Here is a 27,782-nt window from a genome sequence, read left to right as displayed (position 1 = left end):
TGCTTTTTGCTACATAAGGTTTATATTGTCGTCTTTGTATAAAATAGAAGTACTTCCAAAATTGAGTGTCAAAAAAAGGAAGTATTTCCAAAATTAACTGAAATACTTGGCCTTGCTTTCTCTGTACATATTTGGGAGAAGATGTTGTGTGCTTCCTAAATGAATAACTAGATCAGCTCATGCATCAGAAAGGCGGAAACTGTATAAGGTATAGCCTATAGTACCTTTGAAATGTCTGAAGTTTGTAGCTGTTCTTTTAATAATATCACTCACTTTACTAACTTATGTGTGTTTCTATTCTAAGAACAACGGGACCGGCCTTCATGTCTTACAATAATAAAGGAACTACACGCCTCTGTTGTTAGTCCTTATGAATGCTATCCAACAAGGACCTTATGTTTATGTTGGGAACGTTGCATGAAAATCAAAAAAATTCCTATCAACACCCAAGATCTAATTTAGGAGATGCATATCAACGAGGAGGGGAGAGTGTGTCGACATACCCTCGTGGACCGTTAAGCGGAAGCGTATAAAACGCAGTTGGTGTAGTCGTACTCTTCACGATCCGATCACAATCCAAACCGATCTAGCGCCGAACGGACAGAACCTTCGAGTTTAGTGCACGTACATCTCGGTGACGTCTCCTCCTCCTTGATCCGGCAAGAGAAGGGAGAGAAGTAGATGGGATCAAAACCAGCATGACGGCGTGGAACTCCGGCACCGCTTCGCTAAGCAAAAAAAGGGGACGAGGATTATGCCGGGAGGGAGAAACAGGGCAGCAGGCAAGTCCAATCTGTTGGGGGGCTTTGTTGTGCCCCGTCCCCTTTATTTTTATGCATGGGAGGGCTAGGAGTTCAGCCCCTCCACCCGATATGCATGGTTGGCGCACCAAGGGGGGAAGAGTTGGACTCCTAGTCCTTCTCCCCTTCCGCCGTACGGAGCTGTGACTCTTTCCCCTTTGGCCGCATGGGTCTTTGGGGCTGGTGCGCCCAGCACAAAGAGGCCAGGGTGCTTCCCCTTAGCCCATGATGGCCCTCGGGACATGGTGGACCCACTTGTGGACTTTTTGAATCCTCCGAAATCTTCTGGAAGCTTTCCGGTACAATACCAAAAAAACAGCTTTTTTAGAATCCCAAAAAAATGACTTTCCATATATAAATCTTTATCTCCGGACTATGGCGGATCTCTCTTGATGTTCGCAATCTCATATGGGACTCCGAACAACTTTCGGTCACCAATACAAATATCCCAATTCTACTCTAACGTCGATGAAAGTTAAGCATGCGACCATGCGGGTTCGAGAATCATGTAGAAATGACCGAGACACTTCTCTGGTCAATAACCAATAGTGGAACCTGGATGCCCATATTGGTTCCTACATATTCCACGAAGATCTTTTATCGACGAACCACTATGTAAAGGATTCAGTTAATCCCGTATGCAATTCCCTTTGTCTGGCGGTATAAACTTGCCCGAGATTCGATCGTCGGTATCTCCATACCTAGTTCAGTCTCGTTACCGGCAAGTCTCTTTACTCGTTGCGTAATACAAGATCTCGTGACTAACTCACTAGCCACATTGCTTGCGATGTTGTATTACCGAGAGGGCCCATAGATATATATCCATCATATGGAGTGAAAAATCCCAGTCTCGATCCATGCGAATCCAACAGACACATTCAGAGATACCTGTAGACCATCTTTATGATCACCCATCTATGAGGTGATATTTGATAGCACACAAGGTATTCCTCTGGTATCCGGGAGTTGCATGATCTCATGGTCTTAGGAATAGATACTTGACATGAAGAAAGCTATAGCAATAAACTTTAAGTGATACGATCATATGCTAAGCTTATGGTTGGGTCTTGTCCATCACATCATTCTCATTATAAAATGACAACTTATGTCTATGGTTAGGAAACCTTAACCATCCTTGATCAACGAGCTAGTCTAGTAGAGGCATACTAGGGACACAGTGTTGTATATGTATCCACATATGTATTTAAGTTTCCGGTCAATACAATTCTAGCATGAATAATAAACATTTATCATGAACAGGAAACATGATAATAACCATTTTATTATTGCCTCTAGGGCATAATTCCAACAGTTTATGCACCTGTTTGCTACAGCCTTCAGCTTGTAATATGCTACCATGAATGACTATGTGAAGTTCTGCCTTCCGTCCGTGTGTATATGGAAACCATTCTTCTACCTATATATTTGAAACATTGTTTTGATGGGTTGGTTTCTTAGTCGATTTTATTGGATTGTGCAACTAGTTCGTCCTAGAACTCATGTTTGCTGGTTCAAGGGAGGCAAGGTGTGGATGAAAAGTGACTGTTATTTTGTTTCATTCGTTGACTACCTAGATGAAACTCATTCCCCCAAATAGAACGGATCATAGTGCATGCAAGAGATTAAGCTGGTTTTCGGTCTTCCATTGGGTAAGTAAGCCTGGTTAGGAAGAACACTTTGAGGGATGGTTCTTCAGTATTTAGAGTAACAGGGCTAGTTTGGTTTGTGTCCATGGCTTCATGCCTCGGCACGACTGCATTGAACTATATAAACAATGAATTTAACTGAATTTATATATTTATTGAAAGAAGAAGCATTACCTAGTGCTCTTAAATTTTTAGTTAATTTGAGGAAGTGTATTTGCTGGAGTTATGACGGATACCACGGAGTGAACCAAATTATTGGTGAAGATTACTTCTACCAGTATACTTCTTTCCAAGAATTTTAGTATCATATAACCCTGATCCACAAGCTCTCGTCGAGGCACCATTAGATTCATCAATGGACATCTGTTCTTCATCACTTTATACACTTACACAAAATATTTCAACCATCTACATTCGCATTGGTGCCTTGCCAAAAAAACATATATATGCTTGAATCGCGTTACCTGTATATAATTTATTTTGGTTAGAATAATGATAGAGAAAAATATGAATGATTTCTAAATTTTCTTGGTTACATGCTAACATGATACCTAAATATGCTGCATACTTTGAAATAATGGTGGTTATCTTTAAATGATATTTCAAAATGAATAAAAGTTGGATTTGAGCTACAAACAACACTTGATTAAATACGCATAATCAAGCCTCATTTGAAAAACAAAATGGTATAATGAATGTTTTCTAAACTTGGTTCAAAATTTCTGAAGTAACTCCTAAACAAAATACTCCCTCTGATCTAAATTAATTGACGCAGCTTGAGTACATAACATGGATTGTACATGTGTATATATATTAAGTCAGATTTGCTCCTTTCCCATTATACACATTTTTTCTTCCATATAACTCATCACAAGATATGATTTTCAAAGACATCAATAGCCTTGAGAAGGTCAATCTTACTCTTTACCCTTCACAAGGCAGTAGATCACCTACCCATTTGATCAATGTAAATGGATGGTCAATAATTGTTTGGGACCATCTTAAAACTTCTCAAGAAATATACAAACATGAAGCCAGGGGGTGTACACGTTTCGGGTGCATTAACAAATTTACCACAACCTACACTCATTCAGTCCGATCAAAACTCGTTTGGACCATTTGGACCTATACCTTTAAAACAACGACCCTGATTTGCAGCATCGGTTGCAACACTCCACTAGACTTGACAAGGAGGTCACTGAAAGTTTGGTTGACACCCTCAGGGACAACCCCTGCTTGCAAACATTTTTACGCGTGTCGACCAAGCCGAGGATATGGAGGAGTATCCTGTCACTCTAGATACCGACCTAGGATGGACTATTTTGGACTATGTACTTTCTTGTGCCTTTGAAACAAACCACCAAATTAATTGCTACAGGTAGTAGTTTTATTAACACCCCCTCCCCCTGTCGTCCTTCATGTGCGGCATAGGGGAACCCGCAGGCGCGCTGCCGGGAGGCCGTCCACCGCCAGCTCCTGCATTGCCGCCGCCAAAGGGCTGGCCAGAGAAGCCACGCCAGGCCCAGGGATGGTGGCGGCGGGGCGGACTCGTTCCCATCTTGGCGGTGCATTCCGCTCCCCAACCCCTTGCCAAGATTCCATCATGGCATGACTCGAGAGACCTTCACTGGCTGCTGCGACCAGTCCGGCAAGTGACAGCACAACATCATCCTCGGTTGTTGTCCACATGCGGCCCCACCCTTTCCCTCCCCCTCCCCGATCCCATCTATGGCAGGGGCAAAAGGCTTGAGCGGTGGGCGCCTTCGTGCCGCGGTAGCATGCCTACTCGATCTCGGGATGCTTGCCATCGGCCAGATCTGGCCCTAGCTGGTGGCTGATAATCCGCAAGTATACGAGATCAATGTAGCCTCTTTCAATAAGTAAGAGTGTCGAACCCAACGAGGAGCTAAAGGTATAACAAATATACTCTCAAGTCCTATCTGCCACTGATACGACTCTACGCACGCTTAGTGTTCGTTTTACATAGAACAAGTATGAAACTAGAAGTACTTTGTAGGTGTTGTTGGATAGGTTTGCAAGATAATAAAGAACACGTAAATAAAAGCTAGGGGCTGTTTAGCTAAAGAAGCAATAAAGTAAATATAGCGAGTGTGGAAAAGTGGTGGTATGAGTTGTGAAATTGTCCCTAAGAAATTGACTACGTTACTAGACCGGTAATCACTATTGCAATTCTATTTGAGGGAGAGGCATAAGCTAACATACTTTCTCTTCTTGGATCATATGCACTTATGATTGGAACTCTAGCAAGCATCCACAACTACTAAAGATCATTAAGGTAAAACCCAACCATAGCATTAAAGTATCAAGTCCCCTTTATCTCATATGCAAACAACCTACTTACTCAGGTATGTGCTTCTGTCACTCACGCCACCCACCATAAGCAAATCATAAACATATTGCAAACCCTACAGCGGGAATCCCTCACGCTTGCGCAACACGGAGGGCACAATAGGACAGCGCCAATAATAAAACATGCAATTCAAACCAATCATAGCAATTCATCAATCACCGATAGGACAACGAAAATCTACTCAGACATCATAGAATGGCAACACATCATTGGATAATAATATGAAGCATAAAGCACCATGTTCAAGTAGAGGGTATAGCGGGTTGCAGGAGAGTGGACCGCTGTAGATAGAAGGGGGAAGGTGATGGAGATGTTGGTGAAGATGATGGAGGTGTTGGTGAAGATCGCGGTGATGATGATGGCCCCCGGTAGCGCTCCGGCGCCACCGGAAGCAAGGGGGAGAGAGCCCCCTTCTTATTATTCTTCCTTGACCTCCTCCCTAGATGGAAGAAGGGTTTCCCCTCTGGTCCTTGGCTCCCATGGCGTGGGAGGGGCGAGAGCCCCTCAGAGATTGGATCTGTCTCTCTATCTCTCTCTGTTTCCGCGTTCTCAGATTCTGCCCCTTCACCATTTCTTTTATATCCGAAGATCCGTAACTCCGATTGGGGTGAATCTTTCGCCCAAATCTTTCTCATAAAATTAACTTTCTTGAGGCAAAAGAAGAGCGTCAACCGGGCCACCTCGGGCATCGTCTCGCGTTGATTTTACTTTCCAAAAATCACAAATATTCCAAAATAACTCTCCGTCCGTTTTTATCCCGTTTGGACTCCGTTTGATATGGGTTTTCTGTGAAACATAAAACATGCAACAAACAGGAACTGACACTGGGCACTGGATCAATATGTCAGTCCCAAAAATAATATAAAAAGTTGCCAAAAGTATATGAAAGTTGGATAATATGGGCATGGAACAATCAAAAAATATACATAGACGGAGACGTATCAGCATCCCCAAGCTTAATTCCTGCTCGTCCTCGAGTAGGTAAATGATAAAAAAGATAATTTTTGATGTGGAATGGTACCTAGCATAATCTTGAACATATGTCTAATCATGGCATGAATATTAAGACACGAGTGATTCAAAGCAATAGTCTATCATTTGACATAAAAACAATAATACTTAGGGCATCCCAACAAACAATCATGTCTTTCAAAATATCAATGCTTCCAGAACGTTATCCCTACAAAATCATATAGTCTTGTATGCTCCCTTTTCTTAACACAAGGTACCCCTCATGCCTATCCCGGTGTCAGCCAAGCAATTGTTTCATACTCCCTCCGTCTGGAAATACTTGTTGAAGAAATGGATGTACCTAGATGTATTTTAGTTCTAGATACATTCATTTTTATCCATTTTGACGACAAGTAATTCCGGACGGAGGGAGTACTTTAGTATTCTCAAACTTTTTCAACTTTCACGCAATACATGAGCGTGAGCCATGGATATAGCACTATGGGTGGAATAGAATATGATGGTGGAGGTTATGTGGAGAAGATAAAAAGGGAGAGAGTCTCACATCGACGCGGCTAATCAACGGGCTATGGAGATGCCCGTCAATTGATGTCAATGCGAGGAATAGGGATTGCCATGCAATGGATGCACTAAGAGCTATAAGTGTATGAAAGGTCAAACTGAAACTAAGTGGGTGTGCATCCAACTTGCTTGCTCATGAAGACCTAGGGCATTTGAGGAATCCCATCGTTGGAATATACAAGCCAAGTTCTATAATGAAAATTCCCACTAGTATATGAAAGTGACAATATAGGAGACTCTCTATATGAAGAACATGGTGCTTCTTTGAAGCACAAGTGTGGAAAAAGGATAGTAACATTGCCCCTTTTCTTTTCTTCTTTTTTTCTTTTTTTTTCTTTTTTTGGGTGGGCTTCTTTGGCCCCTTTTTTTATTTAGGCTTCTTTGGCCTCTTTTTTTTTCTTTTTTTCTTTTTCTTTTTTTTCATGGGGCAATGCTCTATAATGATGATCATCACACTTTTATTTACTTACAACTCAATATTACAACTCGATACTAGAACAAAGATATGACTCTATATGAATGTTTCTGGTGGTGTGCCGGGATGTGCAATGATCTAGCATAGCAATGACATCAAAAAATGGACAAGCCATGAAAACATCATGCTAGCTATCTTACGATCATGCAAAGCAATATGACAATGAATGCTCAAGTCATATATATGATGATGGAAGTTGCATGGCAATATATCTCAGAATGGCTATGGAAATGCCATGATAGGTAGGTATGGTGGTTGTTTTGAGGAAGATATAAGGAGGCTTATGCGTGATAGAGCGTATCGTATCACGGGGTTTGGATGCACTGGTGAAGTTTGCACCAACTCTCGAGGTGAGAAAGGGCAATGCATGGTACCGAAGAGGCTAGCAATATGGAAGGGTGAGAGTGCGTATAATCCATGGACTCAACATTAGTCATAAAGAACTCACATACTTATTGCAAAAATTTATTAGCCCTTGAAACAAAGTACTACGCGCATGCTCCTAGGGGGAGGTTGGTAGGAGTTAACCATCGCGCGCCATTGACCTTCATGCAAAGATAAACAATCAAAATACAATGCGCTCCAATTTGGTTACATAGTTAGTAGACCATACGTGCATGCTTTGGGAATCACAAACCTTAACAGCAACATCCTTACTAAACACAACCATCTACTAGTACCTCCCACATATTATCACCTCTATATCGCAAAACCATTGTAAGGAATCAAACATATCATATTCAGTGATCCACAAGTTTATGTAGGATTTTATGACTAACCATGTGAATGACCAATTCCTATCATCTCTCTAAATTGATATAAGTGAAGCAAGAGAGTTTAATACTTTCTACAAAAGATATGACCATGCTCTAACAAATATAAGTGAAGCAAAAGAGCATTCTACAAATGGCGGTTTTCTATGTGAAGAGAAACAGGCAATTCAAACTTCAAATGATATAAGTGAAGCACATGAAGCATTCTATAAATCCATACTCAAAAGATTTAAGTGAAGTGCAATGAGCATTCTATAAATTAATCAAGGACTATCTCATACCAGCATGGTGCATAAAATAAAAGTGAAACTAAATGCAAAAAACGCTCCAAGACTTGCACATATCGCATGAACAAAACGAATCTGAAAACATACTGATACTTGTTGAAGAAAGAGGGGATGCCTTCCGGGGCATCCCCAAGCTTAGACGCTTGAGTCTCCTTGAATATTTACTTGGGTTGCCTCAGACATCCCCAAGCTTGAGCTCTTGCCTCTCTTTCTTTTCCTCATATCGAGACATCCTCAATTAGACACTTCATCCACACAAAACTTCAACAGAAAGCTCTGTAAGATCCGTTAGTATAATAAAGCAAATCACTACTCTAAGTACTATAGAAAACCAATTCATATTTTGTTTTTGCATTGTGTCTATTGTAATATAGCTTTTCCATGGCTTAATCCACTGATATAAATTGATAGATTCATCAAAACAAGCAAACTATGTATCAAAAACAGAACAGTTTGTAGCAATCTGAACATCCACCATACTTCTGATACCCCAAAAATTCTACCAAAATTAGGAAAAATAAACAAGTTGTATAGAAATACAATGCAAAAAGAATCAGAACTGTTTGACGTTCCAGATAAAATTATAAAATCGCTCACTACAGCCAAAGTTTCTGTCCTGCACCGTACAAACCAACAAGCATTGTAAACATCCTAAAGGCAAACATTGGCACATTATTTTTATAATACAATGGAATTGTACAAGGGGATAATTATTTTTGATGAAAAGTTTCTGTAATCAAGATTCACAAAGTTTTCGTGAGCATGAACAAAGTTCAAGGAGCTCTCTCACTTCAACAATGCTTGTCTTTCTCACTTTCACTTTCCTTTTTAAAAAGTTTTAGGTTCTTCTCTTTATTTTTTTGTTTTTAAACTATATAAAAGCACTCAACAGAAATAAATGACTCTCTAAAACTTCCCAGTTGTCTCCCTGGCAGCACTTTCTTTAAAGCCATTAAGCTAGGCATATAGTGCTCAAGTAATGAATCCACCCAGATCCCAAGGTATATCAAAGCCAATTTTAATTAACAATGATTTGTAATTTAGTAGTGAGCACAAAGTAACATATATCATGCAACAACGAAGTCTAACTCTCTTCCTATGCATCGGCATGTCATAAAAGAACAATTCATGCACACCAAGTAAAGGCCAATGCATAGTATAAGCAGTTTCTTGCAATTCTATCGTGTTGGAAACATAGAGAGGTGGAGACATAGTTCCTCTCTCATAATAATTGCAAGTAGGAGCAGCAAGCACATGCATATTATATCTAACAAAATTATCACGTGCAACGGTAAAAGGCAACCCATCAATATAATCCTTAATAAGCACAAACTTCTCTGATATAGTATAGTTTGAAGAATTCAAAAAGATAATAGGACTATCATGCATGGGTGCAATAGCAACAATTTCATGTTTAAGATAAGGAACTATAGCAAGTTCATCTCCATAAGCATAATTCATATTGGCATCTTGGCCACAAGCATAGCAAGCATCATCAAAAAGGGATATTTCAAGATAATCAACGGGATCATAGCAATCATCCTTCAGTAAGCACGCAAGGGAATTAAACAATGTATGAGTTGAAGAGTTACTCTCATTAGAGGGTGGGCACGGGTGATCAATCGGCTCTTCCTCCTTTTGTTCTTCGCTCTCCTCATCATCTTTTTCATCCAATGAGCTCACAGTTTCATCAATTTCTTCTTCCATAGATTCCTGCAAAATATTAGTCTCTTCTTGGACAGCGGAGACTTTCTCAATAAATGCATTAATATTGTAATTGTATTCATAATTTTTATAGCAATATCTAAGTATAGCTAAATTTTCTGGTCTATAAACTGAATCATCAAAATCGTCAAACACTTTAAACATAGATTCAATCTCATAAGCACCCATAAAAGCAACAAATTCTTCTATTTGTTCCACATCATAGTAATCATAGATACCATTAGCATAAGAAGCTAAGGGTTTATTATCATTGAATTTGCATGAAAAGAGAAAGTGTGGAGCCTTCATCCTAGAGCAACAAGTATAATCATGTATCAAGCATAGTTGCCTAGCATACCACTTCAACATTTGAATTTGATCCCATAATAGTTTCCCTTTTTGTGTCAAGCGATAATCTTTAAAGCATTCACGTTGGTCCAAGGTGTCTCCCATAACAAAGTTGAATGGGGTTTTCTCAGGATTATTAAAGTAGCACATAATTTCTTTCACATAACGAGCATCGAGGGTTTTAGGAGGTTCCCCGTCTCCATGAGTAGCATCTACGCCTAATTTTTTTGGTATTTCGTGTTCCATATCCATAACTAAAGATAGAGAACAACTTAGAACAGCAAATAAAATTTACTTAGTGATAAAGCAAACAAGTACACACGAAAATATTCACCCCATGCTATGAGTCCCCGGCAACGGCGCCAGAAAAAGGTCTTGATAACCCGCAAGTATACAGGATCAATGTAGCCTCTTTCGATAAGTAAGAGTGTCGAACCCAACGAGGAGCTAAAGGTAGAACAAATATACTCTCAAGTCCTATCTGCCACTAATACGACTCTACTCACGCTTAGTGTTCGCTTTACGTAGAACAAGTATGAAACTAGAAGTACTTTGTAGGTGTTGTTGGATAGGTTTGCAAGATAATAAAGAACACGTAAATAAAAGCTAGGGGTTGTTTAGATAAATAAGCAAGAAAGTAAATATAGCGAGTGTGGAAAAGTGGTGGTATGAGTTGTGAAATTGTCCCTAAGCAATTGACTACGTTACTAGACCGGTAATCACTATTGCAATTCTATTTGAGGGAGAGGCATAAGCTAACATACTTTCTCTTCTTGGATCATATGCACTTATGATTTGAACTCTAGCAAGCATTCGCAACTACTAAAGACCATTAAGGTAAAACCCAACCATAACATTAAAGTATCAAGTCCCCTTTATCCCATACGCAAACAACCTACTTACTCGGGTCTGTGCTTCTGTAACTCATGCCACCCACCATAAGCAAATCATAAACATACTGCAAACCCTACAGCGGGAATCCCTCACGCTTGCGCAACACGGAGGGCATAATAGGACATCACCAATAATAAAACATGTAATTCAAACCAATCATAGCAACTCATTAATCACCGATAGGACAACGAAAATCTACTCAGACATCATAGGATGGCAACACATCATTGGATAATAATATGAAGCATAAAGCACCATGTTCAAGTAGAGGGTACGGCGGGTTGCGGGAGAGTGGACCGCTGTAGATAGAAGGGGGAAGGTGATGGAGATGTTGGTGAATATGATGGAGGTGTTGGTGGAGATCGCGGTGATGATGATGGCCCCCGGCAGCGCTCCGGCGCCACCGGAAGCAAGGGGGAGAGAGCCCCCCTTCTTCTTCTTCTTCCTTGACCTCCTCCCTAGATGGGAGAAGGGTTTCCCCTCTGGTCCTTGGCTCCCATGGCGTGGGAGGGGCGAGAGCCCCTCCGAGATTGGATCTGTCTCTCTATCTCTCTCTGTTTCTGCGTTCTCAGATTCTGCCCCTTCACCGTTTTTTTATATCCGGAGATCTGTAACTCCGATTAGGGTGAATCTTTCACCCAGATCTTTCTCATAAAATTAGCTTTCTTGTAGCAAAATAAGAGCGTCAACCGCCTTACGGGGGGCCCAGGAGAGTCCAGGGCACGCCTGCCTCCCTGGGGCGCGTCCCCCTATCTCTTGGCCACCTCGGGCACCGTGTCGTGTTGATTTTACTTCCCAAAAATCACAAATATTACAAAATAATTCTCCGTCCGTTTTTATCCCGTTTGGACTCCGTTTGATATGGGTTTTCTACGAAACATAAAACATGCAACAAGCAGGAATTGACACTGGGCACTGGATCAATATGTTAGTCCCAAAAATAATATAAAAAGTTGCCAAAAGTATATGAAAGTTAGATAATATTGGCATAGAACAATCAAAAATTATACATACGATGGAGACGTATCAGTGGTGTGTCGTACTAGGCTTGTGTTCAATTGATTCCACCATGATCTGACGACCAGATGACGGCGGACGGCACGGGGTGCTGACGACGGATGGGAATGTGGGGCTGCGGCGATGAGCTGGCCTTCTGCTTGTGTGGTGCCGACCGGCGACGCTGCGATCCTCTGTTGGTGGTGGTGATTTTGATCTGATCGGTTCGATGGTGGTGTTAGTAGATTGTTTTGCAGTGACTTCCTACAGAACCACATCGAGATCATCGAAAAGACTTTGGGAGGTTTTATTTCTTGATCTGGTGGATGACTTCAGTTGTAGACAAAAATTATGAACGGCGACTTAACGCGGAGAGATGGTTATGGAGTGGCGGCAGTCCAATTGTAGATGTTGGGATTGCGGAAAAGCGGTGGTGACAACACTGTTATTTCGATGTGCTGCGAGCACCCTATCTCGAGCTCCGAGGCGAAAGCCTGGTTAGACCTGAGTGGTTATACCTGGCAATGGCGACATTTTTTATGCCGTTACCTTGTTGGAGGCATTGTTCGAATATGCTTAGACTGATTCTTCAGGGTGAAAACTTTGATTCTGGCCTTTGTGATTAGATTCGGTGACGGCGACACTTGAATGTCCCTCCCTCCCTGAAGGCATTGTTGTCGAAGATCATTGTCATCCATGTGGTGTTTATGGTTAGTGCCGCTATGGTCTCAGTTCTAGTTTGTTCATTGATGATCTGATCGCTTTGGGTTTTTTTCTTCTTTTTTCCTCGTCTACGCATAATTTTTGCCTTATGACCTTGCTAGTTGCCAGTGTGTTTTCACATGTGGATTGGGTCGGTTGTGTGCGCCCTTATTATGTTGTGTTATGTATGTCCTTTTGATGCTTCATTTTAAGCCAATAAAATCCACTCTTTGTCAAGAAAACATGCATTTTCTTGTGGGTTAGCACAGGCATCCTACTGTATCAAAAAAAACAGGTTTTACAATTGTATTTACCATTTTTTTTTGAATTTTACTGTTCATACGAGGAGACTATAAACTCGATGTCCCCAGCCTCTTTTTACGGTAGAATAGAAGAAAGAAAATGGAAAACGTTTGCAAACGGCGCACTGGCCGAAGCTTCGGCCGGTCCTGCACGCGCCGCTCGATCGGGCTGAATCCTGCGGCCCGTTTTTCACCTTTCTTGTGAAAGGTTATCCGCTCACAGACGCAGCTTTCCATGCGGGCCACACACAACGCTGTTTTTTCCGTTGCAATCTTTCTTATCCCAACGCGAAGGGTGTGAGCCCACTCATTCGTTCTCCACGACGACTTTTCCCAGTCTTATTTTTCTCTCTATTCGCCAGAGTGCTGCCGCCTCCTCGTCTTGACTCATCTGTCTCCACGAACTCTCTCTTCCCTGACTCCACACCGTCAAGCCGGCCTGCGGCTCCACACGGCCCGAGCGAACCATCCCCTTCCTTCCCCTATTTCCACTTTAGAGCTCCACGACATCACCGGCCGTCGGCAATGGCTGCAACCTGTCACCCATCAACCTCCACCTTCTTTGCCAGCGGTCAACGGCGACGCTGCTTTTTCCCTATTTTTGCTGCAAAGGCGGCCGTGTGGTGCTGGAAGGCCGGCCGTCGGAGCTGCGAGTAGACTCAATGCACAGGGTGCTGCAACTGGCTACAGAGGAGCTACGACCGGCATGTGGCGGAGCTGCAACCAGTGTGCCAATTGCTACAGCCAACAGCATTTTTTGCTGGAACAGAGAAAGTAGGTGTTGTGACCGGCGCGTAGCGGAGCTTCAACCAGCTGCGCAAAATGCTACTACCGTCGCCATTTTTTGCTGGTACCAGAGGAAGTAAGGGTAGCGACCGGCGAGTGAAAGAGCTGCAACCAGCATCACAAAATGCTACAATTGGTTTCTAGGAAAGCTTCAATCAAAGACGGGGAAGCTGAGGGCCGGCCATCGCACACCACGAAAAGCTGCAACTGGCGACAAGAAAGTTACAACCGACTTCTGGAAAAGCTTCAATCAAAGACAGGAAAGCTAAGGATCGGCCATCGCGCACCACAAGAAGCTACAACCGGCGACGAGAAAGTTACAACTAGCTTTTGAAAAAGCTTCAACCAAAGACAGGAAGCTGACAATGGCGAGCGGCGACGACGGGGCTGTGTGGCGGAGCACGGAGGTGCTGCGACCTGTGCGCTACAACGCCGGCCGGTGGCGACGCTGAACGGCGGACCACCGAGGTGCTGCACGCGGCGAGATGTTGTCCAATGTTGTCCGCGAGCCGGCCGTTGATGGGGGCGACACAAAGGGTCTGCGGCAAGAGGCGCTCTACGTCGCTGACAACGGCGAGGTGACGTGTTGCTAGCAGGTCGGCACTCGCCGCGGACCTCGCGACCTGGCATCCGCGCGCATGCGCCACCAGCTAGCATCATATGTGTGAGGTGAAAACGTAGGACAGAGAAAGAGATGTTTGCGCGTCCGCCGGTCTAGCCTCAATCAAACGGCGCATAATAATCTAATCTAGTGGCTAGCATGCGACCGGCCGAGTATTTCGGCCGGCGCGCCCGCGCGTAGTACTGGCCAAAGAAAATTTGGTGTGGGGTGAGTGGATCTTGCACACACGCCCGTGAAGCGCCATACTACCACTGTCGCAATACTGCTTGAGAAAACCATGCCGGCCGAACCCCACAGGTCGGACGGACGCGCGGCAGGGGCAGCTCTCTCGGCTTTGCTTACACGCCGCCGAAGGTCCAGACTCAGAGGCTTGTTCCCACGCTAGACGTGGCAGCCGCGGCCTGCCAAGCAGTGCCCACCGCCACCGCCTAAGCTCCCCCGTACCCCTTGACCCGGCGGCCTCTGCCACCCAGCACGGCACAATCACTCACTCTCTGCATCCTCCCCTCCCCTCTCCTCTGCGCCACCTTAGCCAAGCTCTCCTCCTTCCTTCCCCGCCCGCGCGCGCTCTCTCCTCGCCGGCGCCGCCCCGCGCCATGTCGTACAACAAGACCGCCTCCATCACCGCCGAGACCATAAACCCCAAGGTACCGTACCGTACCTGACGGACGCCTCCCCCCCTGCTCCTGGTGCTTGCCCTTCTTCACGTACGCCAAACCTGACTCGGTTCTCCATGTTTTTCTTTCTTCCTCACTCGCAGGTGAAGATCTTCGACTACGAGCCCTGCGGGGAGATCGCCAGGCACGCAGAGGTAACAGCAACAGTGCTGCCTGCGCTCACCCCCCGCCGTTCATCTGTCCATGTATGTATGTATGTATGTATGTATGTGTCGCAGTCCAGTCAGACTGTCTGTCTATCGACACAGCCAGTGGCAGTGGCCAGTGGGTTACCTCTGACATAGTAGTACCCGAGTGCACAAGCTAACTAAAGAAATGACTGCTGTAAACTGAAACTAAAGTAGCGCACAAGCCAACTAAAGAAATGACTTCTGTAAACTGAAACTAAGTGCTAGACTGCATTTTGCACTACAGCCAGTTCAGATGATGCATCCAACTTTGATCTTTGGTATCATCTGGCATTCCTGGCCCATAATAAATCTGCAAAAACACTGGTTTGACCGTACAAGTTTCCTATCGGCATATGCCGGTTTTCGTGTTATCCAGCGGTTGGCGCAGGAGATGGAGAAGAGCCCAGGTTCTCGCCCTTTTCCAGAGGTGCGTCTTTGTTTACATATATACTTATGTTCAATCCTGGCCAAAATCACTAATCGATGATGATGAGTTGCTTCCTTGCAGATAACATACTGCAACCTTGGGAACCCCCAGGCTCTCGGCCAGCGACCCATAACCTTCTTCCGTGAGGTTATAACCCTTAATCACACTCTCCAAAAAAAAAACTTAATCTGGGAGGCATTGCTGTCTTATGCCTCAAATATCATCATCTGCCTTCAGGTTCTTTCTCTGTGTGACAATCCAGCTCTCCTGCACAGGGATGAAACTCGTATGCTATTCAGGTTTGTTGGGCTTAAATAATACTGTACTACTAGCTCAGAGTCTGTTTACCCACCTCTCACAATTTTCTGTTCAAAAGAAAAGCAAATTCTTCAGCCATTGATGAGTTTGCTGTCAGTTCTAGCACAAAAGTTGCTAGTATCATGCACCATCTTGCTGTGACGATTTGATTCGTCGAAACCTGACCAGTGTTGTTTCAACCTGCTATTACAGCCCATGTGCCATAAATAGAGCGCGGAAGATTATTGAGTCCATGCCCGGCAGAAACTCTGGTGCATATACTAACAGTCAGGTATTACATTGGAATACCAAGATAATCTTACAATCAGCTGCATAAACTAGAGTCGTCTGATGTTTCGACTTTTGAGGCGATGCCGCATTAGTGCACCAGCACTCAGAAAGAGATCACCACTTAGTAGGACCAGTGCCCTGGCCTTGGTGTTGTCGTCTTGTCCGACGATGATAATATTTTTCCCATACTATTATTCTGCACCTCGTTGTTGTAAACTCCTCTAACATGATCAGGGAATCAGAAGTTTGCGGGAAGCAGTTGCAAATGGAATCGCTGCAAGAGATGGTTTTCCATCAAGACCAGAGGACATCTTTCTGACAGATGGAGCGAGTTCAGCCGTAATACTTTACATTCAACAGCTCGATCACATCAATGCATTTCGTCTATCTCGATATGCTAAATTGGGCTGCATTTTTCATTTCTTCCTTCCAGATTAATTTGAGTATGCAGATACTCATTAGGTCCCAAGAAGATGGCATTCTATGCCCTTTACCTGAATATCCGTTATACTCGGCGTCCATTATACTTCATGGTGGGACTATGGTATGGTGCTAGCTTTATGAAATAATTGATCAGCGGTCGCAATTCTTCAGTACTTTTTTTTTCATTGCATCTCAAACCTATAGATCAGATTCCTGACATTTTTTACTTAAAAAGTGTAAAGGACTGCTCATTTTATTACATGCAAGAAACGACCAAGTTACTAAATTTGGTTTGTAGGTACCATACAATCTTAGTGAGGACGGTGATTGGGGGCTTGAGATCTTCGAAGTAAAGAGGTGCTTGGAGGAGGCACGCATCGCAGGTTTGACTGTTCGGGCTATGGTGATCATAAACCCCGGAAATCCGACGGGACAGGCACGCAAACAGATATTTATGTACCTTGCAATACCATAAATGTGAATGGGATAAAACAAAACAAAAAATCTAGAAGGTTCCCTAAATTAATGCTGAAACTCAACATCTGCAAGCTCTGCTGTAGGTACTGTCTATCACCAACCAGGAGGAGATAGTAGAATTTTGTCGGAAAGAAGGTTTGGTTATGCTTGCCGATGAGGTTTGCACTTGGTGAGCTGCAGTAGTTTTGTGACGCGGACGCGTGTGTAGACATCCTACATTTGTGTAAATGTATTTACAGGTATACCAAGATAACGTCTATGTGGAGGATAAGAAATTCCATTCTTTCAAGAAAGTAGCCAGATCACTTGGGTATGACGAGAATGACATCTCCATAGTGTCATTTCACTCGGTCTCGATGGGTAAACCGCTGTTCATCAGAAACATAGTTCATAGCCTCTGGAAAATAAGCCTTAGAGCAGATGGTTATTTTTTCATCATCTGAACTTGACAGGGTTCTCTGGAGAATGTGGCAGAAGGGGAGGCTACATGGAGATATGTGGTTTTGGAGATGATGTGATGGGTGAGATTCGCAAAGTGGCTTCTGTGACTCTTTGCCCCAACACAAGTGGTCAAATTCTTACTAGCCTTGCTATGGATCCACCGAAGGTTCGTTCGTCCTGCCTTTCTTGTGTTTGTGATAATTTATTTTAATTACTACAACCTCCGTCCCAAATTACTTGTCTTAGATTTATCTAGATACGGATGTATCTAGACACTAAAACATGTTAGATACATCCATATCTAGAGAAATCTAAGACGAGTAATTCGGGGTGGAGGGAGTATATCTTATCTTATCCTGAAAGCATTGTAAAGCTGCCATCCTTTATCGGTAATGCTAGCTGGTCAAACGTTCGCTGGGAAGGAACTTCCAGTGAATGCCCTCGCAGTCGTTTGATCGAGATCAAACAATGACAGTTTTTTGAAAAAAATGCCTTTTCTAGGAAGGAATTGTCATACTAGTCCGAAGAAATTGCTGCCCCCATATAACTAAAATTGCCATGGAAATCGTTCGCAATGTCGTCCTCCCCAGCGAACCTTCGCCAGCTATTGAAGTCCTTACATGATAGTACCCAAATAATTATTTTCAGCAAAAAAAATCCTTATTGACTTTTGCTGCAAGTTTCTTGGGCCGTTTTTATTAGGGTATTATTGATGTAATTGTTCCCACCATTGGCATACTTGTAATCAAAATTGATTTGATGCAGCTTTGATGAGATCTTCGTTCTGCTTTTTAGATAAGAGGTTTTTGTGTCCTTTGCAATATTTGTTGCCCCTTAACACTTACTGCCTCAATTTTCTCACAGAATAGACAACCCCCCACCTTGAAAAGAATAGATATGCATGTGTTTGTTTTTACCAAACTCATCTTGATATTTGCAGCTGGGAGATGGTTGTTTTGAGGATTTTATGGCTGAAAAGGAAGACATCCGTTTATCTCTCGCCAAGCGCGCCAAGGTATCCTCCTACGTACATGTTGTCAACCAGCACGCCATCTTTCTTCTTCCTCCTCTATGAGAGGAATGATGAAATGACTCAGTGAGACAAGTCTTGCATACCTTGTACTGATAAATACCATGTGGCTGGCCCTCATGTGGTCTTCACAGACCTTGGCGAGCGCATTCAGCAGCCTGGAGGGAATGACCTGCAACAAAGTAGAAGGTGCAATCTACGCCTTCCCACGGATCCACCTCCCTGCAGCGGCGATCAAAGCCGCCAAGGCCGAGGGCATGTCTCCAGACATGTTCTACGCGTGCCGCCTTCTCAACGCCACCGGGATCGCCGTTGTCCCTGGCTCTGGATTCCACCAGGTCAGTCCTTTTTTTGTTTTATTATTTATCAGGACTGCATCTGTAAGGGAAAAAAAATATAAGGAAGATGGTGTTGTCTAGTACTTGAAGTTGTTTCCATGCACATGCATATGTTACAAGATATTATTAGTTGCCTGACTGTGGTGGCCTTTGATCTTGTTGCAAACGACTTCCATGGACGCATCAAAGGTGTCTGGGCGCAACAAGGCCACCGGGACATGGCATATCCGGTGCACGATCCTCCCCGGCGAGGACAAGATCAAGGCGATGATCCCGCGCCTCAAGGAGTTCCACGAGTCCTTCATGAACGAGTTCCGCAACCGAAGCTGATGCGCACTTTCACCTACACAAGCCACAGGCCGGTCAGAGCTCCGAAGGTGTGATCTTCACTACCTTGTAAATTAAACCTGTGTTGTACTGCCAATAAATAAACTTTCACTACCCTGTAAATTAAGCCTGTGTTGTACTACCAATAAATAAACTTTGGCAGCTGTGTGTTCGTCCTTCCCTGTAAATTAAGCCTGTGTTGCTGTAACACATTTTGGCTCTGCAAAGTGCAAGCCTGGTATATGTAGCTGCCTGTCTCATTGCCGTGATGATCATAGTCATAGTGCAACGAAACTGGCAGTTCAATGTACACTGATTCTGCACCTCAATTCACGACATCCAACATTCAGAGGATCCGAATTCCGAGACGACTAGAGCGAGCAAAGGACAACACAAGCAGTCTGGCGATGGAAACCGGGGATACAGATTAACTTATATCAACAGGTGCTTACACTGAATCTGGCCAACTACAGCAGTAAGTAGCCTCCCTGTGTTGTCGGTTGTTACATGCTATAAAAGACTTGAGCTCCTACACTGAACCAAATTAATGGGATAATACAGATCAACACTACAAAAGCCTCCCCCCTCTATCAGGCCTATACCCTACCACCGACGCATCACCCCGAAACCTAGGGCAGAGAGGCGAAAAACAGGAAAAGCAAGAAAAGAAGAGGATTAAACATTCCGTGATACAGGCAGCACGGTATTCGCAAACCCATTGGCTACTTTCTGGGGCGGAGGAGGCTTCTTCTTGTAATTCGCTATACTACAATGCGGGCAGATGTATTCCAACCCATCTGTTTTCGCGTAATCCTGCAAGGAAGAAGAGTGATCGTTAGACGAGTTATCATGGAGAGGGGGTGGGGATGGTACAGGACAAGTTTTTACCTTGAAAGTGCCCAGCCCTTGCCGTCTATCACAGCCGAAATGAGCCCATTCGCCGCATAAACCGCAGTTCACCCAATCTCCAGGAGCGCTACTGAAATTATTATGTACAAAGATGGTGTTAGGTTTCACAGTGACAAACTTGAAATCCAAAGCAAACATAATGGCAGAAAGGATCGGACCTGTGACAAAGCAAACAGCATTCCCCATCCACGTCATCATGTGATAGCTCATATTCCAGCAAGTAAGTCTCGTAGTGTCTTTTCAGTGTGTTCCCAACACCCTAAATATAGCAAAATTAGAACGCGTTCAGCATTTCACTCGACCAGCAGCAGTAAAGCTAACTTGCTATGAAGGGAGCTAATAGAAGTGATCATGAAATTTCAGAGAAAAAATGAAGGTAGCAATTAATTGTTATCATGGAGACCAGATCAAAACTAAGCTAACACATGTTCAAAATTGAAATGGAAAAATACTTCTAGAAATGGCCGACAAGGTTGTTCCCTTGAACTTCAGCATTGATAGCTAAAGGATATAACAAAATGCAATAATAATTCTATCTAAGCGAAGTGAATAGTGGATACGTACAGTCATTCTATTTGTTACAGTGTGGTTTCGCATCTTCGAAAAGACTTGACCCTTCCAGTTTATACCATTGCCCACATAAAAGCCACCCCTGGACACCACCTGAAAAAACAAAAAACCTTTGTTAGGGAACAATGATTAACAAAATGCACATTTATTTGCACCTCTTTAATCATTAGAGTACACTGTAAGCAGAAGTGCAGAATTACCTCTTTGTACAAGTTATAGAGATCAAGGCGCTTTGCATTAAGGACTGCATCAGGAAATTCAGCTAGACCTCCATGAGGAACGAGTCGATGGTGGCCCCTCTGAATTAAAAATTGCATGACATCCTTCAGAAAGTCCTCCTGCAAAAGGTCAAAGAACAGACCCATTATTCTAGCTTGGTGTAGTGGTCTTAGTATAGAGACATTTCGTTCTCATCAAGCTCAAAGAAGCATACCTCGGAGCACACTTGGATAGGCAACCGATCACACCCATGTTTCTTCATGGGAAGAGGATTCAGCTGAATGATCGATTGAGCATGAGATGGCCCTGAAGTTGATTTCCTATGCGCTGCTGTAGAAGCAGGTGCTGAATTATGGTGCTTCACAGGTGGAGCAACTGGCAAGTTTGGCTTGGCCTGACTAGTTTCGTGAACGTTAGCTTCAGGGAAACCCATAAAAGGGTGCATTTGCTGCTGTCGAGAGTGAGGAATAGGCCTCATAGTTGCAGGCTTCAATTTTCCCTTGAAGGATGTCAGTGAGGAAGGCCCTTCAACTGGAGCTTTCCTGTCCTCTGAAGTTCCATTCACACCTAACAAATTTGATTTTGATTCTGAACCCGTCTTTGCTCTGTCCTTGGTAAGGGAGGCTGACCATCTTGGCAGATGAAAATATGGGCCACTTTCACCGGCTGAATCTTTCCGTTGACCGGTGCAGAAGAAAAGAAGGCGGTCTGCATCTTGTCTCTCGAATGAAGCAACAGGAGTAGCATTTACGCAACCAACTCCAAGTGCAACTAGGCTCCTATATGAAATTTCTGGTGCTAGATGCTTCAAAACCTAAATTCCAGAAAATAATGTTGAGTCATCAGATATAGACGAAAATTGATTCATATGTAAACAACTCAGGCGTGAGGCATAAAAAAAAGGTCATAAGGAGTCCACATAATAGGAGCATTAGAAGTAGCAAACTGAATCACATGCATAGACAATACGAATAGAAGTAACCAAGCGATGACAGATAATGCACACATCAGCACACCATAGAATTCAAATCTGTTGCATATCTGTTGCATTCAATCTATTAAACCAACCTGTGCTGCCCACTTAGGAAGGGTCATCCAGACTTCAAAGGTAGAAGCACCACAAGCTGTGGACAGAGAAGTGAAAGGCTCGGTCGATGAGAGCTTATCCTCGCTGTTCGGTAGAGCACGGACTAGCTGGCTCTTCTCGATGAGTTCATTTTTTATATGGCTTTCTAGAAGCTGCAGACATAGTAAGCACCGTATGGGTTTGTGTGGTCAAGTCAAGAAAGTCTCAAGTATGGGATAATCTGTACCTGGTCATCAAAACAAGTTTGTGCACTCCCAGAAACAAGAAGTGACACATGAGAAGAACTGCAAGTAGTCATATCACAACGCATGGTAACCATTCCACGTGGTACAGACGCTGCTTCAAGAGGCGGTGGAGAAGCACTGCCACATATGAGAACACCCAATCAGTTTCTGCTTTACCCACAAAGGAATCTTTGACGAAGATAAAGTTGGCAGCAGAAAAAAAAAACTGCAGATGGAAAGACTTCTTGCACAGGGTGACCCCAATATTTACAAAGGAACTAGTACACATGTACTTTTAGTTAGCAACTCTACCAACAAAGGCTCACCGATTCATTTTAATAATAATCTACTTGTCCCCTCCCTCTCTTTCATTTAGTAAGAACAATAAGCAACAATAGTAGAGCTAGCTGAGAATACATAATGTATAGCAAATAAACTTGACTCAGCACTCTACAGGAAGGTTATCAAGTAAGAATTCTCAACCCCAACAGACAGAAAATCAACACACCTGATTCGGTTCTGAAGTTTACTCCCACGAATCTGTCCAAAACAGAATCAAACGTTACATAGAGCTATTAATAATACATATGAAAAGTATAGTGAAACAAACAGAATTACAGACGTGGCACAAAGATTGATAGATAAAGAGTTAGCTGAACAAATCCTGGAGCATCTAAGATTAGCACATTTGTTTTATTTGGTCCCTTGTTTTATTTGTGCATCCATGTGTTTACCGACAAGTAGTAAAAGAAATAGCTAAATAGTACGGTGTTTTTGGATGTGTGTTGATCATAACATCAAAATGTAATCTGGTTTTGCCGCTTCACATATAAGACAAAAGGATGCATCTTCTTACTAGTCTTGTTGTTTTGTGTACAAATTGAATGAACTCAAGCTGCGTATCTAGTATTTCATTTACGTGCAGTGTTTGGTGCCGCACATCATGATGGATTTTATTTTTATGTAGTCCTTGCTTGTAACCATTGTCCAGTGAGGAGTGTAGCTTCTTCTGGCTCTTGAAACAAGAGCATAAATGTTTTGAGCAAGAGTGTAAATGTGATAACATCCATGTAATTGAGAAAACAGATTTGACAAAATGTAACCTAGTCAAATCATATTTCTGTAAACAAGATTCCTTAGATTGTCATGAAGGTTGTTGTTAGAATTGTAATACCACGTTTTTTTTTCCTTTAGCAAATAGTTGAACATTTGTTCCATGACTCAGAAATCATGTTTATTCCATACATAAGGACGTGGAGGATAAGAAGTATTGTTGAACTACAATGCTTTACTCCATACTTCGATATTTAGAAGAGCATTCAGACCATCTTCTAATGAGCCCAGCAAACAAGAGTCCTGCACAAGAATAGAGATGAAATTAAGACATAGTTGAATCGAGTAACAAACAATATGCAAGAGATGTGGATAATCCGTACGTCTAATATATCGAAGCTTACCAGCGTGCTTGGTACTCCGCAGAGAAGAAATTTCATGTTGATGTCATCATCATATATTTTTATAGCTGGGGAAACTTCAGAAGAAGAACCCTCTTCCTCAGCCATTTCATTCTCGGGGGTGACTACATTTACCTTTGGAGCATCCCCAAGTAGACGAGGGCCGAGTTTAACACTTTGAACATGGTTGTTTCTTACACAGTATAGTCGAAAGGATGCATGAGCAAGCTGAAAGGAATCCCATGTATGGCTCACCGAACTATATTCAAGCATAAACAGATTGTTACATGTCTTGTTACATGTCATTGACATATGATGCTAATGAAAGGTGAAAAGGGGATGGCAGTACCTTTGAACTACCGACAACAATGCATTGCGAAAATGGGATGCTGCATAAGATGAAAATGAATTTCTCCAGTATATTACATATGGAATACCCTGAAATGAAACAACCAGCATTAATGATTTAGCAAATTACAATATTGTATAACTAAAATAAAGTGAACTTCTTTTGTGAAACTTAAGACAGGTTACTAGATACTTCTGTGCGCAACCTTTCCAACTACACTCAGAGAAATGGACAATGGGACTCTAGTTGCTTGGGCAAAATATTGCAAAGACTAATGTGTCTACCTTTGAGTGAACTGCTTGGGCAAGTTTTTCACCAATAGGAACCTCCAGATAAACCTGTGTTATAACCAAGCCGCAGTGTTAACATCACCCACACACAGACAAAAAGAATCAAGAGAATCTGATACAGACTACAGTAGCACAAGGCAAAGAAAATCCAATGCAGTATGGAGAGGAAATCTGCCTGTGAAAACATAATAGCTAATATGTACATCATGCAATGAAATGGAGAAGACATTAGCTACCCTAGTGGCATGGGTAGTCTTAGACAAACTGTCTTATTGCAGTTATGGAACTAGAATCGACAACAACAACAACAACAAAGCCTTTCAGTCCCAAACAAGTTGGGATAGATTAGTCATGGAATTAGAATGTTAACTCCAAAACATGTCAGCGAGTATCATGCAACTAGGAACTCAATTCCATCAACAGCTAACAGCACTGCAACTTGAACTTGCCGCCACCAGTCAACCACGGAATAAATAGCATTGCAGACAGTTGAGAGAAAATTTCTGCGCTTACAATTGTTGGGAACGGCGGGCTGATGAGACAGACAAACGACTGCGGGTCAGACATGTCGGCGTCCCCCCAGACGAGCGAACCAATCTCCTCATCTTCCAGCTGCTGGCCCTGGATGTAGAAGAAGTTGGGTTGCACCAGCCGCTGCGCCTCGAGGAACTGCTCCGGCGTTGGATTGACCAGCGTGTGCACCTGCACCGAAAAGCCCCCTTCCATGTGAGCTACCAAGCAAAATCCTTCCATCCCCAGGCGCAACAAAGTGAGGACGCTACTAACTGACCTCCAACCTCCCAGCCGAGCTGAGCTCAGGAAACGGATAGGACGGCCGCAGCCGCTTCGCCTCCGGCCCGGACCTCCCCGGCGGCGCACGCTGCTGCTGCTTATCGGCGTGCTTGCCGCAGAGCACCGCGAGTAGCACGCAGCTCCGTGACAAGCTCTGGATTTGCGACATGGCCGCAAGCAAAAACTCCCTGCAAAGACCCAGAAATTAACCTCGGGGGGCGTCACTTCATGGAACCCTGCAACCGCGAAACAGAAGGGGGGATCAGACCACAAATCCCCCGAAAAATCCGACCAAATCTGAGGCACGAACCGTCAAATCGGCGCGAGAAACATACCAGGAGGCGGATTCTGGCGGCCGAATCGGGGGCCGGCGGTGCGGGCGGGCGAAATCGAGAACGAGCGCCCCGGATCCGGACGGGGAGCGGCGGAGGGGGGAGGATTGGATTCGGGGGGGCGCAAAGGAGGATAACGAAAGAGTAAAGCGTGGGGGAGAAGACGAAGGCGAAGAGGGAGGAGCCCTAATGAGAATCGCGGAAATAGCTCCCTCTCTCTCACAGCGCAAAGGCAAATCCCACTCCTGGAACAATAAAAAAGAAGCGTACTAGTTGTGGTGGTGGGGAATTGGACGCGAGCCCAACCCAGCAGCAGCAGCCCCCGCCCATCCCGATCGAGCCCGCACGCCCGCCCGATGAACGGATGAATCCAAGGAACCTCCAAGAAAGAAAGAAAGAAAGAAAGAAAGAAGCCGACCAAACTGGGATGAGAATCACGCGGGGATTCGCGGATTAGGCAGCGGCAGCCTGATTAGCAGCAACCACCAACCCGGGGCTGCCTGCCAATAATAATTATCGCGGAGCCGCAAACAAAACAAACCGGAGGGGAGAACAGTAGGGGAGGGCGAGGCATCCCCCGTCAAAGATTGGATTTTGACGGCTCGGGCAGTGGGGACTTTTTCTTTCTCTATCCCTTCCCTTCCCTTCCCTTCCCTTTGGGATGCGATGGATGGATTATTTTGCGCTTTGCTCGCGCATCTAATCTGCCCGCGCTTCCTCCGTCGATGATGATGCTGCGGCCGCCTGGTGCGTTGATGTTGTTGTTGTTCTCTTGGCGCTTTTCGTTTTCTCTGCCGCTGCCTCCTCATTACTGCTCGGGGCGACGGAAAGGAAAAACAGAAAACTTAAAAGATTAGATTAGAATTAGACGGGATTTCGGGAATGGGATTGGGGGATTTCTTTTGTGTTTCCGGCTGCCCCGATCGGGTGGATGCTGCTGCTTTTTGTTTTGGTTTTGGTCTTGGCCTTGGTCTTGGTAGGGTAGAGGAAGTCGTAGTATGTATTTGATCGCCATCGGATCGGGGTGGAGTCTGTGCTGGAGGCGTGGTGCAGCGTACGATGGGACTCCCCTCCTCGGCTGCTGGCTGCGACGTTGGGTTCGTGCTTGCGTGGTTGTTCGTGGCGTGGGGAGGAGAGGACCCGTTTGATCCGTTTCGCCCAATGTCCGTCCCGGACGATGGAGCGAGCGGGCGGGCAGGCACGGCTCACGTGTGCTGCTCTGCTCTCTGTCTCTGCGCACTGTGGGTCCCATCATAGGAGAAGCTTGTGATTTGTCTCCTGCCACATATACATGGGGTGGGCCCACTAGCAGCCCATGTGCTCTTCTGGAGTTTTGCATGTCTTATCTTCTGCTTGTAGAAAACCAAGTCGATGATGCTGGTATGTTTGTCATCCTGCAATATAGACCGTCTGATATATATCTAATGGATAGAAAGCAAATTATGATAATTTTGCAAAACAATACTCGCACCTCTCTTCATATTTGCAGATAAGGTCTTTCCTCATTCATCCTTATCTCCCACAACCTTATTGTTGAGCAACTAAAAAAGAAAGCCTCTGGAACAATCTAGCATGGTGGCCGCTGACGGCGTCGTCCATCCACATGCCTCCGCTCAGTCCGACCACCAATCACCACCACGTCCCACTCCTCCTCACATTATCTCTCCTCTTTCTCGTCTCCCCCACTCCGCATAGTCTGAGGTGTTGGGACACGGACGGTGCCGTCGACGTGCTTGTGGAGGTCAGTGTCGGAGAGGATCTGCATCAATGGTGTACGTGCTGAGTTATATAAACATGCCGATGTCGTTAGTTTTTACATATGGAATTACTCCTGCATGGGTCAATCACAATAGATGTTTTGTAAAATAAATGCATCTTGGTGTCCGTGCAATGCACGGGCATCTTGCTAGTTCGTAAAAAAAATTGTGTGGATGTTGTAAAAAAATATCCAAATTTCGTTGGAAAAATTCTGCAAAAAACAAAATGCTTTGTCAGACAAAATATGATGTGGATATTAGTCACTTTGCGTCTCGTGTTTTTTTTTTGGAATTCACATTGGCTATTACATTTTCTTTTTCTCTTTTGCATTTATGGTAGTTTGCAGATATGATTGCCAATTCGTAGTCAAATTCGAATATGCAGTGTGCTTGGTAGATATACTAAATTATTAACCCGTGAGTTTTCCTGAGGCACCGTTTGGACATAGACATTGGAGGGCTTGGTCGCATTGGTTCCAAATGTCAGGTATCCCAGGACATTGTATCGAGTTTCAAGGCCATTTTTGTTGTTTGGTTGCTTGCGTGAAACATTGGTAGTTTGAATCAAACGAGCACCATTCCCAACTTATGTTTGGATGTAAAAAAATTTGAATTGTGCATCATTGAATTCTTCTTCTTTTTCCTCTCCTGGTTATCCGCAC

The 27,782-nt window shown here is 43.9% G+C and overlaps 2 protein-coding genes across 5 annotated transcripts; one reads left to right on the top strand and one right to left on the bottom strand.

The window, feature by feature from the left end:
• The first annotated feature begins 14,596 nt into the window (after positions 1-14,596).
• On the top strand, positions 14,597-19,299 carry LOC123112019 (alanine aminotransferase 2). 2 transcript variants are annotated; one of them, XM_044532919.1, is made up of 15 exons: positions 14,597-14,886; positions 15,000-15,050; positions 15,463-15,513; positions 15,595-15,660; positions 15,751-15,812; positions 16,024-16,102; positions 16,336-16,440; positions 16,535-16,645; positions 16,823-16,960; positions 17,085-17,159; positions 17,241-17,361; positions 17,454-17,608; positions 18,383-18,457; positions 18,607-18,810; positions 19,000-19,299. In XM_044532919.1, the coding sequence occupies exons 1-15, from the start codon at positions 14,836-14,838 to the stop codon at positions 19,138-19,140; spliced, it is 1,485 nt and encodes a 494-aa protein (XP_044388854.1). In that variant the 5' UTR covers positions 14,597-14,835; the 3' UTR covers positions 19,141-19,299. The 2 variants fall into 2 exon arrangements, with proteins under 2 accessions (XP_044388854.1, XP_044388853.1); XM_044532918.1 differs by having other exon boundaries at positions 15,000-15,101.
• A 240-nt stretch (positions 19,300-19,539) lies between these two features.
• LOC123112017 (AT-rich interactive domain-containing protein 4) lies at positions 19,540-26,419 on the bottom strand. Of its 3 annotated transcripts, none has more exons than XM_044532916.1 (16): positions 25,367-26,419; positions 25,030-25,219; positions 24,753-24,941; positions 24,234-24,287; positions 23,950-24,038; positions 23,583-23,859; positions 23,446-23,502; positions 22,655-22,686; positions 22,149-22,284; positions 21,904-22,074; positions 21,050-21,649; positions 20,817-20,954; positions 20,611-20,709; positions 20,205-20,305; positions 20,026-20,116; positions 19,540-19,950 (listed from the first exon to the last, which is right to left on the bottom strand). In XM_044532916.1, the coding sequence occupies exons 2-16, from the start codon at positions 25,198-25,200 to the stop codon at positions 19,813-19,815; spliced, it is 2,343 nt and encodes a 780-aa protein (XP_044388851.1). In that variant the 5' UTR covers positions 25,201-25,219; positions 25,367-26,419; the 3' UTR covers positions 19,540-19,812. The 3 variants fall into 3 exon arrangements, with proteins under 3 accessions (XP_044388851.1, XP_044388850.1, XP_044388852.1); XM_044532915.1 differs by having other exon boundaries at positions 25,030-25,267; positions 25,367-26,417; XM_044532917.1 differs by having other exon boundaries at positions 23,604-23,859; positions 25,030-25,267; positions 25,367-26,412.
• Positions 26,420-27,782: the final 1,363 nt, after the last annotated feature.

The sequence above is a fragment of the Triticum aestivum genome, chromosome 5B, assembly GCF_018294505.1.
Source record: "Triticum aestivum cultivar Chinese Spring chromosome 5B, IWGSC CS RefSeq v2.1, whole genome shotgun sequence".
NCBI lineage: Eukaryota > Viridiplantae > Streptophyta > Magnoliopsida > Poales > Poaceae > Triticum > Triticum aestivum.
The sequence above is the reverse complement of the archived record's forward strand: the minus strand, read 5'-3'. Positions and strand labels throughout refer to the sequence as shown.